Source organism: Protopterus annectens, chromosome 15.part0, assembly GCF_019279795.1.
Source record: "Protopterus annectens isolate FY-2018-M chromosome 15.part0, PAN1.0, whole genome shotgun sequence".
Classification (NCBI taxonomy): domain Eukaryota; kingdom Metazoa; phylum Chordata; order Ceratodontiformes; family Protopteridae; genus Protopterus; species Protopterus annectens.
The window spans coordinates 591,864,612-591,879,692 of NC_056749.1; the positions used below are offsets into that span (position 1 = coordinate 591,864,612).

The 15,081-nt window shown below is 43.0% G+C and overlaps 1 protein-coding gene across 1 annotated transcript in view; it reads right to left on the bottom strand.

Annotated features, from left to right (window-relative positions):
* Window positions 1–15,081, bottom strand: part of DLG3 (discs large MAGUK scaffold protein 3) — a 3,698,230-nt gene that overhangs the window by 922,393 nt on the left and 2,760,756 nt on the right. Inside the window, exon 15 of the mRNA XM_044057417.1 lies at window positions 2,182–2,296. Within this exon, the coding sequence (XP_043913352.1) occupies window positions 2,182–2,296 (115 nt within the window). The remainder of the gene's footprint in view (window positions 1–2,181; window positions 2,297–15,081) is intronic.

Sequence of the window (15,081 nt, forward strand, 5' to 3'; positions counted from 1 at the left end):
TAGCAATTAGAAGTACCATGCAGTCTACATACCTCTCCGATATTGGACTAGAATACACAGCCCTTATTTACTATATTTTATTAGTGTATTTCAGCTCATTTCACACAAGCAGCTGCTCACCAGCCACACCAAAGTATTCCAAGTCTAACATTAACCCTGCAAAGCCAAACCCATTCATTGTCAATACCCATATGTGGTAGCCTAATAGGTTTAAAAAAAAAAATCTTACCTCACACTGCCATCATCCACTGCTGTTCTTTTGCACGGCTAGTTGCGACCCTTCATTTTACTGCTCAGTATTTGTGGACGTTCTGCTCCTTGGGGTCCCATGTGGGATGGTGAGGAACAAAAGCCTCAGATTTATTGGTCAGGTGTGCAACACCTCCATAAACAGCACCACAGCTGCAGATGTTTTTGGATGGGGCACTTTTCTAACATTTACTTAATTTAAAATAAATGAATGTCTGAAAATTGGTCCTAGCTTAACTGTGCCCAATGCACAGCATCACTGGCTCATACTGCACATGTGCAAATGGTAGGCACCCAAGTACAAATGTATAGATTCACAGTGGCATGACAAACACTATTTTCTATTACAGCTGAAAAAAATATTTATATGGTTAGTGACCGTTACTTTTAGCACATTAAATAAAATAAGATGGCAGAACCTGATGCAGCAATTTTTTTTTTTAAATGAAATTGTTTCTTGCTTAGACAACCTCTGCCAGCAGTATTGTGACTGACTGCCCAGGGGCACCAAGCATAAACCCCAAAGTGTCCCTATTTTAATGTGCCACTGTTCATGTGTAAAAGAAGGTCCTGGACAGCATGTAGATACCAAACTTAGGTAGGCAGGTAACTCAGAAACTATCTGATTTCATTAGAAGCATGCCAGTGGATGCTGCGCAGCAGATTTCTATAAATACAAGAACACCTACTTGTACTATTTTAAAGACTAACGGGTTGAATAAATAGCTTCTCTAGTCACCAGAATCAGACTCCAAGCTTCATCCGATCACAGTGTTCAGGTAGGATTATAACAGTAACATCAGGTATAAAATTCTGTAGAATGCCACTGAGACATTTTTATCAAGAGTGACCAATCAGATTATATGTGGAATGATATCAAACAAACTTAAGCTTTCCATCTTAAGGGTGTACAAACAGATATGCAGAACCTCTTCCACTTTACCACCACCCAGAACATGTAAATAATTACCTGCAAGCATATGCAACTTCACTTCATTGGTAGGATTTTCATCTGTAGTAGGAACTACAACATACATCTCCATCATCAATACTTACTGACCCCCAGTCTCCAGTTTTCCTGTGTAAGCTAGCTCCTCACCTGTTCTTTGTCATTACTGCACAAGATAATGTTTTCACTTCTGGCCGCCTCATCCTCCACTTCCCTTAAACCCTGCAGTGGTGCACCTTTCAAGTCACTGCTATGACCTAAAGCCTTTGTTCCTCTATGCCCCATACCAGACATTTAAGTGACCTATTCCATGCACCCATCATGGCTTACCTCCCAAAACCTTTCAAAAATCCCTTATTCTCATACTCCGAGCTGGTGCTCCATACTCCTAGTACATCTCAAACCACCCGGTCCTCCTTACTATTCCTTCCTTTCTTTACTCTCATTATGACCTGCAGCAGTACTTCATGGTTTTGTTCTTGCTATTCAAACAACACTCTGGACTCTCTCAGTCCCTAAATGTCAGACTCCATACTACATACCACATTGTCATCTTTCCCTGGTTACCTCATTTCGCAAAATGCCATACTACAAATCAGTCTCTTCACAAAAGTTTGTCACCATATGCTGTAACATATGCTAAAAATTAATAAATAAAAACATAAATGGAATAAATAAAGAACATGGTTTGAGAGATGCAAGAAATATCTTGCACTCTAGGATAAGGGAACTGTTTTCATGATTCCTGGCTTTGACAATCATTAAGAAACATGAATATTCATTCCCCAAACTTACAATGCAAGTTTTTATAGATGTTTCATGTTACTACACACGTACACAAATTATATACCTATATGAAAGTCTTAAACACGTCTTCCTGACATGAAATGACACTACATAATGCAGATGATAAATTCCAGGGGATAGCAAAAAATGTGCAGACTCCATTAAATGTTATATCAAAACCAAATGAATAACCTTACCGGACATAGAGAGACCTCTTTTCACTTGTCCGAAGTGATCCAGATCCTGAACTCATACTGCTGTTCATCATCTGCTCACGGAGGTCGTGAATTTTTGATTCAAAGCGACTATACTCTAAAGGGATTAAAAAAAAAAGGGTGAATTCTATGACCTGGTTTTCTACACTGCAGTCTCTTACCAGGCTGCTAAATGATGCTTTGCGTTTACACCTTTGACTGCTTTGATGTGCAACAAACCTAAACATTTAAATCCATTCCATCTAATGACACTAACCAGATTTTTTTTAATTACCCTGAGGTTGTGAGAGAGTAGGTTATATTAGAGCAGGAGGAGAAGCCTCCTGCAGGACATGGATGGGTTCCCCCAGAGTAAGTTTCTAGAGGCCAATCAATGGCATGGGCTTGACTGACTGGATTTCACTGTACAATGAAGAGATTAGATAAGCAATATTTGTTGTTTCAGAATTAGATAATACAGTTATCACGGCAAACTTTATTGCTAGCAGCGTTTGCATCCGTGTGTTGGGGTGGGTGAGTTATAAAATATATACTCCTTCTCCACAGAAGAAAGCACAAACAAGAAAGCTAAGAACTGCCACCAGTCTTAAGCAGGTTCAGTCAGGAATGGTAAGCACCCAAGTGTGGATGAACACCAAAATGCAACTTAAGAGTCTTCATGCTCCATCAAAGAAAAAAGGCCAAGTTGAGTAGATAATGGGCACCTTTAACAAATGTGATACCCTAGTTAACAGTCTATCTTATCTTTGGGTGCAAAGTATCAGTTGCTGAAGACACCTGGGTAAAACATATTAGAAGCCAACATCTGACCATATAAATAATCCAGCAATAATGAAAAAAACAAAGTTGTATACTTACCATAATGACAAACCCATGTTGTCTGCTTCCATCTTTCCTTAATGGATAGGTTATTAGATCCAGCTAGGATCAGACTTCCGCCACTTTCAAACTTTGGATCCAAGGCTCAGGCTCCTCCCCTTACACAAAATCTCCTGTAAAAGGCAAGTTATCTCAACTCGAGTTTGTCTACACCCTATAATAAAACTGATACAGTATCGTCATAAGAAAACACATTACAGATATAGCGATAAGTCTTGTCCCAGGGCTTGAAGTATACATGACCATGCCATTAGAACTAATAGTGCAGTCACTCCAGAAGCAAAGAAAAATGACAACTGGAAGGTGGAAGATCTCAGGAAAGTGGAGGATGGAAGCAGTCAACACAAACCTATGGTGATGGTAAGTACATAACTTTCATATCCAATGTTCTTCTATCCATTCAATAGATGGGACACAGTCCCCAACTACTGTAAATCTTGGGAGGTCACATGAAAGGGTATTCCCAAGGACAGCAAAAACCAAAGGAAACTCAAGACCTGGGCTGTAAATTCAGCTTGCAGTGAGATATGAAGTTACGGACATTCAATCAAGTGGCATTCTTATTATGGTCTAAATAAAACCTGAGTTGACTATGTATATCTGGAATGTGCAACATGTACTCTAGTTTATTGGTAAAGTGTGGAAAGAAAACAGGGAGGTTGATAGGACTGGTTAAGTGATGATTCAGAAACCACATTAGGGAGAAAGGATGGGTTTGTTCTCAAAGTAAATCTATCCCTGTGGAAAACCAAGTAAGAAACTTTATAGAAAAGAATGTGGAGCAAAAGTAACTGCTACCAACAACTAAGTCTTCCATGAAGGGCATTTTAAATCAACTGCAGCTGCAGGTTCAAAAGGGGGTCTCATCAAAGCATGTCGAAGAATGGTAATATTCCTTGGGAACAGGATCTGTAAGGGGGAGCCACAATAGAAAGGTCCTCCTAAAAGAAGGCCTTAAGCAATTTCTGTGGAGCAATGGGCGACTAACCAGGGTGTGGAAACTGGAAATAGCAGCCAACTGAATCCTGGTAGTTAAGTAACTACAACCACTATAAAAAAAAAAAAAAAAAAAAAAATTAAAAAAAAAAAAAGAGAAGCCACGACAGGAGCTGAAAAGGGATTCAAATTCCTAGCTGAAGCCCAGACTGAAACCGGTTTCCATTTACTTTTGGAATTTTTCCTGGTTGAAGGTTCGTATGAGGAAGTGAGAATATGTACAGCTTGGTATGACACAGCCTGGACTGTCTAACCATCAGAGGAAGTGGAGAAACCATTTGATCAGCTTGAGGGCTTCTATGTCTGGATGAGGTTTCTCACAAGGGTAAGAGAGAGGGGATCTGCAGCAGGATCATGCACACAGAGGGTGAATCAGATGAGACCAGAGGAAGGAAAACCACACCTGTCAAGACCAGAAGACCGCAATGAGGATCACTGTAGCCTTGCTCCGTATTGCTTGCCAGGGCCAAAAGGGAACAATAAGGATTATTCTGGCCTCGTATCTTCTGGCTTTCTGAATAAATTTTATCAACTGTACGTGGGAAAGGGATACAGAAGATCTAGAGGCCAATTGTGGACTAGAGCATCCCTCTGTGATTGACCTGTGGAGGGATCACGGCAAATTAACTACTGCACTTGGTGCTTGGGTATGAAACAAAAATATCACAGCATGGTTGCCCCACAGTGACTAAAGACTTGAGTCTCCACTTAGTTACAGTACCACTCTTGAGGCAGAAAAATGGATCTGCTAAACTCGTCCACTAGAACACCAAGACCCTGGGATGTGCATTGCTATGAAAAAAGCAACAGGAAGACATCTTCTACTGCCACACTTGGACTGCTTCCTGGCAGTGTGGATCTGAACAGGCTCCCCCTTGTTTGCTGATATACCACTCTTCTGCCATGGTACCCATCTGGATAGAAATCACACCCTTAGGGAGGGAGTCCTGAGAAGCCTGCAATACAAGAAGGATTGCTCTCTTCTCCAAGATACTGATGTGAAGACTGGCCTCCATGTGTGACCAAGAACCTTGGATAGTCTTACTCTTGAAACGCCCCCCACACCCACCCCAGGCAGGAAAGAAGCATCCATTGGAAGTGTGGGGGAGAATGGGAGCACCAGCAAGGAGGTCAACCACCACCTAATACGACTCCTGCAAATGAGTCTTGCATGAATTTGAGCAATTAGTGGATGTGATATTTGGCACCACTGAACCAACATGGTCCATGGAAGAATTTGTATGTAATATTTTGCAAGTGGAACTAACATGATCGCTGATGCCATCAACCCTGGCAGTCAGAGAATGAGTGTTGCTGGAGGTAAGAGATGTTGAAGAACTTGAATAGCTACCCAACACAGAAATTATATCCTGGACTCTAGGAGGTAGAATCTGAAAAATTCTGTGGTGTTGGTGTCAACTGATTATTTGCTTGTTTGACTGTAATTCCCAACTTCTGTGCAAGTTGGAGCATGAAGTCCTAGTGTTCCACCAGAAGATCCCTGGTTGAAGAAGTGTGGAGCCAATCATGTAAATATGGGAAGACACTGAACCTTCGCAGTCGGAGATGCACTGCAACCACTGCCCTGCTTTTGGTGAACACCCCGGGGCTGTGGCGAGACAAAATGGCAGTGTGCTGAACTGAAAGTGATCAGTTCCCAGCCAGAAATGGAGAAATCTCATGGACTGCCTTGCTATTTTGATATGATGGTATATGCATTCTGGAGATGTAGGGAGCACATCCAGTTTTCCTTTCTCAAAAGAGGTATAATGGACTGAAACATGACTATTCTGCACATTTGGCTGTTTTGCAAACTGAGTTGACTCAAGTCCAAAACTGGCCTCAAAACCCCTGTTTTTTATGGGACTAAAAAGAACTTGGAATAGACTCCAGATTGTAACTGGCCATGTAGGACCTGCTGGATGACTCTTTACTAGCAGCTTTTTTTTTTTTTACTTCTGCTGCTGCAGATTCCATCTGATTGGATGGTATGTCGGGAACCTTCTTTTTCTGAGGATGGACAAGAAAATAAAATAAATGGTACAGTCTCTGGTAATCATCTTCAGCATCCATGTATCTTGTATGATGGGCTGCCATGCTTGAAGGTGCAGGGATAAACACCCCTGACTGCATCCAGAGTGCAGCAGTCAGGCAAATCCTTCAGAAATGATAAAATGTGAAATGATAAAATGTCAGTGAAATGACCACAACATTTCTGATTCAGCTCTCTGCTTCTATGGCAACATCCACTGAAATTAGCCCCCTTCCTCCCTGGGCCCAGGAGGGTCTGTATGTAGGACAGCCTTGGTTAAATCCCTGGGATGTTCTGAACCATATATTCCCCCTTTCTGGTTACTAAAAAAGGTCCTGTGAGGGGTGGAAAAGCAGACTCCAACAGCAAACAAGATGTTACCGTCTTGATCATTCCCGGTTAGTGTCATCTTTATCTTTAGTCCAAAAAATGTTGACCCATCAAAGAGGGCATTAATGAAGGACATCTTAAAACCTTCAACAAAGTCTCAATCACATCTAGGTATACTGGCATCTGCTGCTGTACTGGTACCATCATCTACATTAGAAAGCAGATGCCTTGATACTTTGGACATCAACTGCATGGTAGACAACTGGGACTCACTTTTCTGGATGTCTACCGGTAACGTACCAGAAAGGAACTTTGTAAGTTCCTTGATCAGTTCCCTCTGAAAATGTATGGGCAAAATTCAGTGCACTAACTGCAAAATTCACTTATGCATATATCCTTTCCCCCCACCTGTCCAATGCCCTCAACTCCCTGTTAGGGGGATGGAGAATGTGCTCTCTTCTGAGAGCTCCTTCATGGCTGTTCCACAACCATGGCGTCTACTAGAAGACCCTTGTTTCAGTGTGTTCTGTTCTTCGAGGAGACCAAATCTTTTCTTTTTTCCTTGGGATTGGCTCCATGCCATCAGGATCATTCTATGCTCATTGCACCACCAGGTCTATGCAGTCATTAGCAAGCAGCAGCATCCAAAAGGCAGATGAGCCAGTCCCAAAAGCCTTGAGGAACACAGACTCCTCAGAAGAGGGCATATCAGTGGACCAACCCCCACTCATCAAGTCTAGAATATCACCAGAGGTGATGTCTTTCAGAAGGGACTGTGGGGACCCTTGACAGTCAACCAAATCCGTGTCCTCCATGACTACCTCTGGAGAGTAGTCAAAATGTCTGCTTTTACATGTCTGTTTCCTATGACACTGCCTCATTTGGGCTTCTGGAGAAGAGTCAGAATCAGACTGGAAACTTGCGGGCTGAATGGGGCAAACTGTTCCAGCTGATATAATGTATGCAAAGGCAGTATCCAACAAGGGTTGTGAAGGAGCCAAGCATAACTGACCTCAGTCTTCTCTTGGCCTGACAAGAACCCTTTCAAATGTCTCTAAAGTCAAGGCCACAACTGGAGCCAGACAGACTCCCCTCCGATCAGAGAGAGATGGGAGGAATATCCTCTACTCTGAACCTTCCTGGCTCAGAGTATGACAGTGGAACCAAACTATTGAGTGCAGAGGCTCCAAGAGGAAGAGACGGATTGAACAGCTTTGGAGCAGACTCTATCCCCAAGGACAGTTGAGGCAACTTGGGGAATAACATGGCTAGGCTTGCAAGGGCTCTAGGGATACTAACCTAGTAGCCTCCTATGAACCTATAAGGCTCTGCACTGAGGCTTTGGCTCAGAGACTCAATCCAACAAAATCAGAGATGGATCTGAAGTGGGTGCTCTGGGGAGGCAGAAACCCATGGGCACCACATCTGAAAGTTAGACTGGAATTAGAGAACCCAGTGGAGAAGCAGCCAAACCATTGCACACTGTGTCCAATGGGGATGGTGACGGGAAAGCTCCTAGTTGGATCTGCATCTGGAGGAAATCTTTACATCATCCTGTCGATGTCCACTTTAGTAAGGCTCCTCAGTGAACAGAAGGACCTCGATGAAGAAGCAACTGAAGGTGGTCTACAGAAACTCCTCTCCTGTAACAATGGGGAAATGGAGCCCAAGAATTAATGGCTTCAGTGATAAGTGGGAAGGAGGGGTTGGAGAATGGATCTGAACACTCACTGGATCTAATTGTCTCTTGTTTTCAGCACTGGACTTAGCAGTCTCCATATCAGTCAGAACTCTTATCTATTTCTCCATCTTGGTTTCCTTTTTCCTTCTCTCCCTGCTTAGGCTTCTCTTTTCTTTTGTGGACTTTAGCTTATCCAGTCTTCTAGCGGGAGGAGATGGTTGAGAAGTTGAAGACTGAGTCACAGTTCCTGCTTGGGTGGGAATCAACCCTTTTAAAAGCAACTTGTAGCTACAACCCTGTAGTGCCCATGTACCAAAGGAGGCACAAGCCTTGCAGTCTGCATCCAAACTTGCTGTCCCCAGGCAGTACACAAAGAGGCCTGGAACTTTATCAGCTATCACCGGGAGGAAAGAACTTCCTTAAAAATCCTGAAAAGGATTACACCCAAACTAAAGTTTAATACTACAAAACAAGAAGTCAGATAAACCTAACAATGAAGGCATGATAGCACGATGCTAGAAAAAAGAATTCTACCAATATAATTAACTAAAACATACTAAAAATATAGCACACATAATACAATAAGCACTTAACTTGTTAAAATTCACAGCTCTTGTACACCATGTCCTTCTGAACAGACTGCAGGAGACCTACAATACTTGGGAGAATAGAGGGAATTACTGGTAGGGGAGGAGTCAGAGCCCTGAATCCTCAGTGTCTAAAAGGTGCAGAGATCAGATCCAATAATCCAAAGGTTGAATATGATGAAAGACAACATCAGATTCTGTTCTTCCCTGTTTATTAATGTACCAGACTTCTGATATATTGTTTGTCTGGAGAGAGAGATCATGCCCCCCAGAGTGTGGCAGTAGGACAACCGTTCAAGAGCACTGGAAAGGCCTATCAGAGAAAGAATCTTGAAAGCCTTGGTTCTGCAGACCAACTCTGCCACAGCAGCAGCATCCACTATGATTGCTCCCCTGCTGCCTTTGGGGGCTTATCGTCAGAAGCATAGAGTGCAAAACCTAGGATTTGCAGAGCCACAGCTTCTCCTCACCCTTCTGTTTTCTGGAGAAGGTCCTCTGGGCAGTAGAAAATTGTATTCCCATGGCAGACAGAGTTTCAACCTTCTGTTCGCTTCTGAACAGTGTGTCTTTCACTTTAGGTCAAAAGGGGTCGATCCATCGTAGGAAGCATTGATAAAGGATGTTTTAGTGCTCTGCAAAATTGCAAAGGTGCATCCAGGCATGCTGACAGCTATGTCAATGCTTGTTGCTCTCAATGTGTCATTTGCAGCATTTGAAATAAGGCACACGGACATGTTTGGTAGGGACTGAAAGGTGGCCAATTATGTGTCAATAGATTTCTTCTCCTTCACAGATAAGTACCCAGAGACAGATTTGGCTAGCCCCTTAGTCAAATCCCTTTGGAAGCATTTTATGTGAGCCAAACAGTTCAGTATCCTGACAGTAAAGGTCGCTGAAGCATATACCCACTTCCCAAACCTGTCCACTGCCTTGCACTTCCTGTTAGGGGGATGGACAGTAGTGCTCTTGTCTACAAACTCCTCCTTTTTGGAAGCCACTACCATGGAATCCACATCAGTACCATTTCTCAAAAAGGGATGATCGTTAGGTGATACCAAAATCTTGTCTGCACTCCGATGGATTAGTTAGATCACATCCCATTCCTTCCATGCCCACTAGGAGACCAAATCCACTAACTGGTCTGTGGGAGGGACCACACAAGATATAGATGGGCTAATTCAAAAAGAATCAAGAAATATTGATTCCTCCTATGAAGGGGCTTTGATGGACTACCCCCCTTCTACCAGAGAAATTCCAAAATCTTACTGAAGAGGATGTCCTCAAGGGGGACCTGGGGGGACCCTTCCACTTCATCAAAATTAGTATCTTCCATGAAAAAGATTCCCAAGGGGTGCCAACGTGCCTTCTCTTGTATGTATGCTTCTGGAAACCCTCACCATTGGGATGACACAAGGAGGATTCTGAAGCCAATGGGGAGTACACAATGTGGACTGCCGAGACTTTGAGGATCTGGCTGTCATGATGTGATAGAACATGGAGGGCAAGGACTCAAAGAGCTCAGTAGGGGCCCAGCACAGATCTGAGCAGGGGAGGGAAGTCTGCTCCCTAGATCAAGAGAACACTCTCTCTAAGGCTTCAATAGCAGAAGTCAAAACAAGGCCAATGACTGTACTGGTGGGTCCAAGGACTCCTGCACAGTTTGGCTCCAAAGACCCATTTGATCCAGTGCCGAAGTTCCAAGGGGTAGTGACAGCTCCAAAAACTTGAGTTGAACCCAACCAGACAGCGCAGGCACCTCAACTTACAGATCCACTGAGGTCAAAAACACTCAGAGCTGATTGTCGACTCCAACTGTATCTCTGAGCCAAAGACCAAGTCTTCATATCTGACACAGAAAAATCCCAGGAAGCTCTGAGATTCAAGAAACCCGAATCCAAAGTCAATAAGGAGATGGCTTGTGGTCTAAAACTCGAACAGGTGTCAGAGCAGGTAGAACCCCCAACTGGATCTAGGTCCTGAGGAAATTCCTCATCATTCTATCAGCATCGACTTCAGACAGACTCCCAGAAGACATCGATCTTAGGGATGTAACAGTGGAATGGCATCGGGACATCTTGTGGCATGGTCATTCATGAAGGAAAAGTGATCGGAGCCTAGCAGAAACTGTGGGGAGAAATGAGTTTCTGGGAGTGGAGGAATGCAGGATCCAATAGCGTCAGGCTCTAGACAGCTTCTGCAGCTTCAGAGCTAGCCCAGAAGAGCTTGACAGGTACAGGGAATGTTTTGGTATCTTTCCTTGCCCTTGTCCCTAGGTTTGTCAGCACTCTTCTCACTGAAAGACTTCTCCATACTCTTCTTGAAAGAAGGGGAAGATGAAGATAATGGTTGTTGTAGGGAAACTTCTCCAGCTGTGGCAGGGAGAAGTCTCTTCAGCACCAACTTATTCCTTCTCTCAGTTAAAGCCCTGGAACTGAATGAAGCGTACAGAAACCACTGCTCATAGAAATGTGAAGCCCCTAAACAACAGACACACAACACAAATTGTGGATCTTGTGGCCACATGCCACACACTTTTTAAAACCTGATGTTTTTCCACCATAGCGTTGGATGAATCAACAACAATGATGACTGCAACTATACAACTATGACAACTAAAGCTAACCCACCTGTAAAGGAGAACAGTAATTCTATAGCAGAGCAAACCACAACAATATCAAGACAAACAAGAAAACTGTTCAAAAGAACACAAGGGGAGAGCTCAACATGCGGAAAAAAAAAGTGGAGAGAGTAAAATGATTTTTTATAAACAGGAAAAGGGGGTGCATATCAGAAAAAGGTTACGTAAGTTACAGATAAAATCTACTAGAGAAACGCTAAAGAACAAACACTTGGTTGTCGGCCAACTGCTGAACACAGAGTTCACATCTGATTCAAACAAGTGGTAAACGATCTGAACTAACTCACTAATCACACACGATCATGAGTAAGGGGGGAGGGGGGCCTAAGCCTTGGATCCGAAGTCTGAATGTGGCCAAAGTCAGATCCTAGACAGATCCGATAACCCATCTTTTGAACAGACGCAAGAGACAACATGGGATCTCAATGTTTTTACTAAGTCAAGAGTACTCGCTGGGAAGCAAACGAGAGTCTTGTCTGTCAGATCCAGCACTAAAGTTGTAAGATGTTGAACGATATACTCTCCAAACCATAAACTCCAACCTTTTGCTTGTTTACATAGAGTGCTCTGTTTCATTGCAAGACAACTTTTTATTTACATTTCACTGCAATATGGCAGCCACACAGTGCTCAACAGTGATGCACTTTTAAACTAAAATGCAAAGCAAAATGTACATAACTGCAAACAAATTAAAACAGCACAGGCATAACACATTTGTGTGTTAACACTACAGCAGGTGTAAATAATGTACTGGATATTTAACGTTTTCATTTTCACAAAACAACAAGCAGAACACCACTAAATGCAATAAATGTAATTTCCATACAGACATGCCTCAAAGGTGTGTTCAGGGGTTCAGTATGAAATATTACAGGATTTGCCTAGTTCCTAGGTCGGTTCCTCCTGACTTTCTATTTAATGCTCTGCTTCCAGCACTGTTGAAGAAAAAGATGACCATTTCTCCTGCTACAGCCAACTTATTTGTAGCACTGCTACTAAGCTCGTTTTGCTAATGCTGTTCCATGGTCAAGAGACAGAGGAGAAAGATCAATCAGTCTTTTCAGGTTCTAAGAATGATAAACTTGGGTGAAAGAGTAGAGTGACCACTGAGCAAGCATGCATAACAGGATGAAGCCACCATATAGACTGTACAAGGAGCTTGCCACAATGCCAAAAATTGTTTTCTTACTTTGAAGTTTTACATATTTACAGAGATTCCCGCTTTCTTCACGTACATATTTTTACAACATATATGTACTTGAGGTAATGTGTTTTGTTCAGTTATGTATGAGGTATTTTAATGACTCCCTTGATAATCATTTCCAGTTCAACCCCAGGCTACATACTGTCGACCTCTATGGTTGTAGCATGGAATAAAATATAATATAGCTCCAGCTCATCAGACCTTAATGTGACACCAGCATAAGGCTGAAGCTAGCAAATTCCTCAGATCCTACACTGTTCTGAATCAAATATCGAAAAGTTCTTAAGACAATAGACAGCTCGACAGAAAATAAACCCCACAGAACATCCTGATGACATTCTAAACTTCATTTACGCATTTATTTGTGTTTAGGGTACAATTCCTATTCACCTGGAGCCTGGCTGCCATTTGTGTATTTGAAATACTTAACTATCTACTTACCGTTTCTAGTTGGGGTACTGGTGTCATTTTTTACTTTGAAAAGCTTCAATATTAACCCTACAGTTCAAACAGCTTGATCTACAGTCAACATGTTTTAATATTCCAAACACAATCTTTCAAGAGAAATATCTGGCATTTTGGCAAAGCACAAGGCTAGGAGGCATAGGAACAGCTCAAGGAAAAAAGGAGATGGTCAGCAGGTTTAATAATCTTACATGAGATACTGGGCGACTATAAGAATAGAAATTCATTTATACTGGATTGCATATCCTACAGGGAGAAAGTGCCTAAAGGACATGGCCCTAGGTAGGGTGACAGTTTTCAACCTTCCCTAGCTGAGGTGGGGTCAGTTTTTAGGCAAATTAAATGTTACATCGAGACCTACTTTCTCAGCAGACATCAGAAAGAAGCAGGCAATCTGACCGCTGTGAAACTGAAAAAGCTGAGAGAGAGAGAAAACAACGCAAGAAAAATCTCAAGAACTACTCAATAAAAGGAAAATGGATCCAAACAAGTCATGAAATGAAGGAAAAATGGCAGAAGTGCTAAGGAAAAAAGAAAAATGAGACTTGCATTAACATAGGATCATAGGAGGGTACTAGACTATTTGCCTTGAGGACCTTATAAGCCTAACCAAGAGTTTAGCCCATGTTTAGACAAGTCAACACCCAATGCCCCTGTCCAGCAGGCACACTGGTGGAATCTCAGGGGTGTATTTTCTGTTTCTCATCAAGTTATCCAGGTTGCACTTAAAAAGGGGTAGAGAGATACTCTGCTTGACATGGAGAGGGAGTCTATTTCACAGATGGGGGAGTCTCTGGGACACAAATCTGTCCCGCCAACAAGTCCTGTCATTGTCACAGACCAGGTTGAGGTCATGTGTGTGGGTTACTAGAGTGGAGCTTGACTTGTGGATATGCAGCAGTCCCATCAAGGCGGAGTCCGAGATAGCCTTGTACACCAGAAAGAGGTCACCTCTGAGGAGTCTGTATGAAAGTGAGTAGAGGGAAAGGAGCGTTGTGCTCAATAATGGGCATTGGGGAAGAATACATGAATGTTATGACCTTCATGTCCCTGGATGAGATACCCTTACTTATGAGGTGGGCCATGTAGAAAGCTTTCCATACAATGGATGCTGCATGGTGGTCAAAAGTCAAGTTGCTATTAACCTGGGCACCCAAATCCCACATTACTGACTGAGTGCTTAGGACGTTATTAATATGATAATTTGTGGGGACATCACTGTCTCCAAAGGCGAGCAATATTTCTGACACCAGTCATTTGTTTTGGTGAGACCCTCTTGGAGGATGTCCAAATCACTAGAGAAATTGATGACCGCACCCAGCTTGCAGTCATCTGCAAACTTGGTCAGCCATAGCCCACTGGTTTTGGCCTGCACCTCAGAAAAGTATATTTCAACCAACAGAGGCCCCAAGACCAAACCATGGGGTACTCCGCTCATTATGGATCTACTGCTTGAGGTGGCATCCCTTATTTTGATTAGGTAGGTTCCATCAGTGAGCCAGTTTGTTACCCATCTGATAACATGCAGATTGATGCCTAATTGAGAGAGTTTATCTATTATGCCTGAGTGGGGAATACTGTTGAAGGCTTTGGCCAGATCAAGGTAGGCAGTGTGCACAGTCTTTCCCTTGTCCATGGCTTTGGTGACTGTTTCAAAGAAGTCAACCAAATTTAACAGACATGACCTCCCCTTGACGAAGCTAAAGTGTGTGGGATCGAGTGTTTGGGGGTTGCCAATGTCCTTGTTAATGAGGTCCATGCCAGTATGTTCCATGGCCTTGTAGATCAGGCTAGTTAGGCTGATTGGTCTATAATTTCCCGGATCGGTGTACACTCCACCTTTGTGCAAAGGGATGATAGTGGCTGTTCTCCACTCAGCTGTGATGAAGCCGGTACGCAGGCTTTGGTTGAATAGGGCACCTAATGGTGCTGCATGTTCCTGCCCAAGTTCATGTAGGATGCCGCCTGGGATGTTATCGGGTCCCATGGAGGCTGTATTTTTTCCCTTTGAGAGAGCAGTGATGACCTGTTCCCTAGACATAAGGGGAAGGGGGCAGGTACTGGGGATGT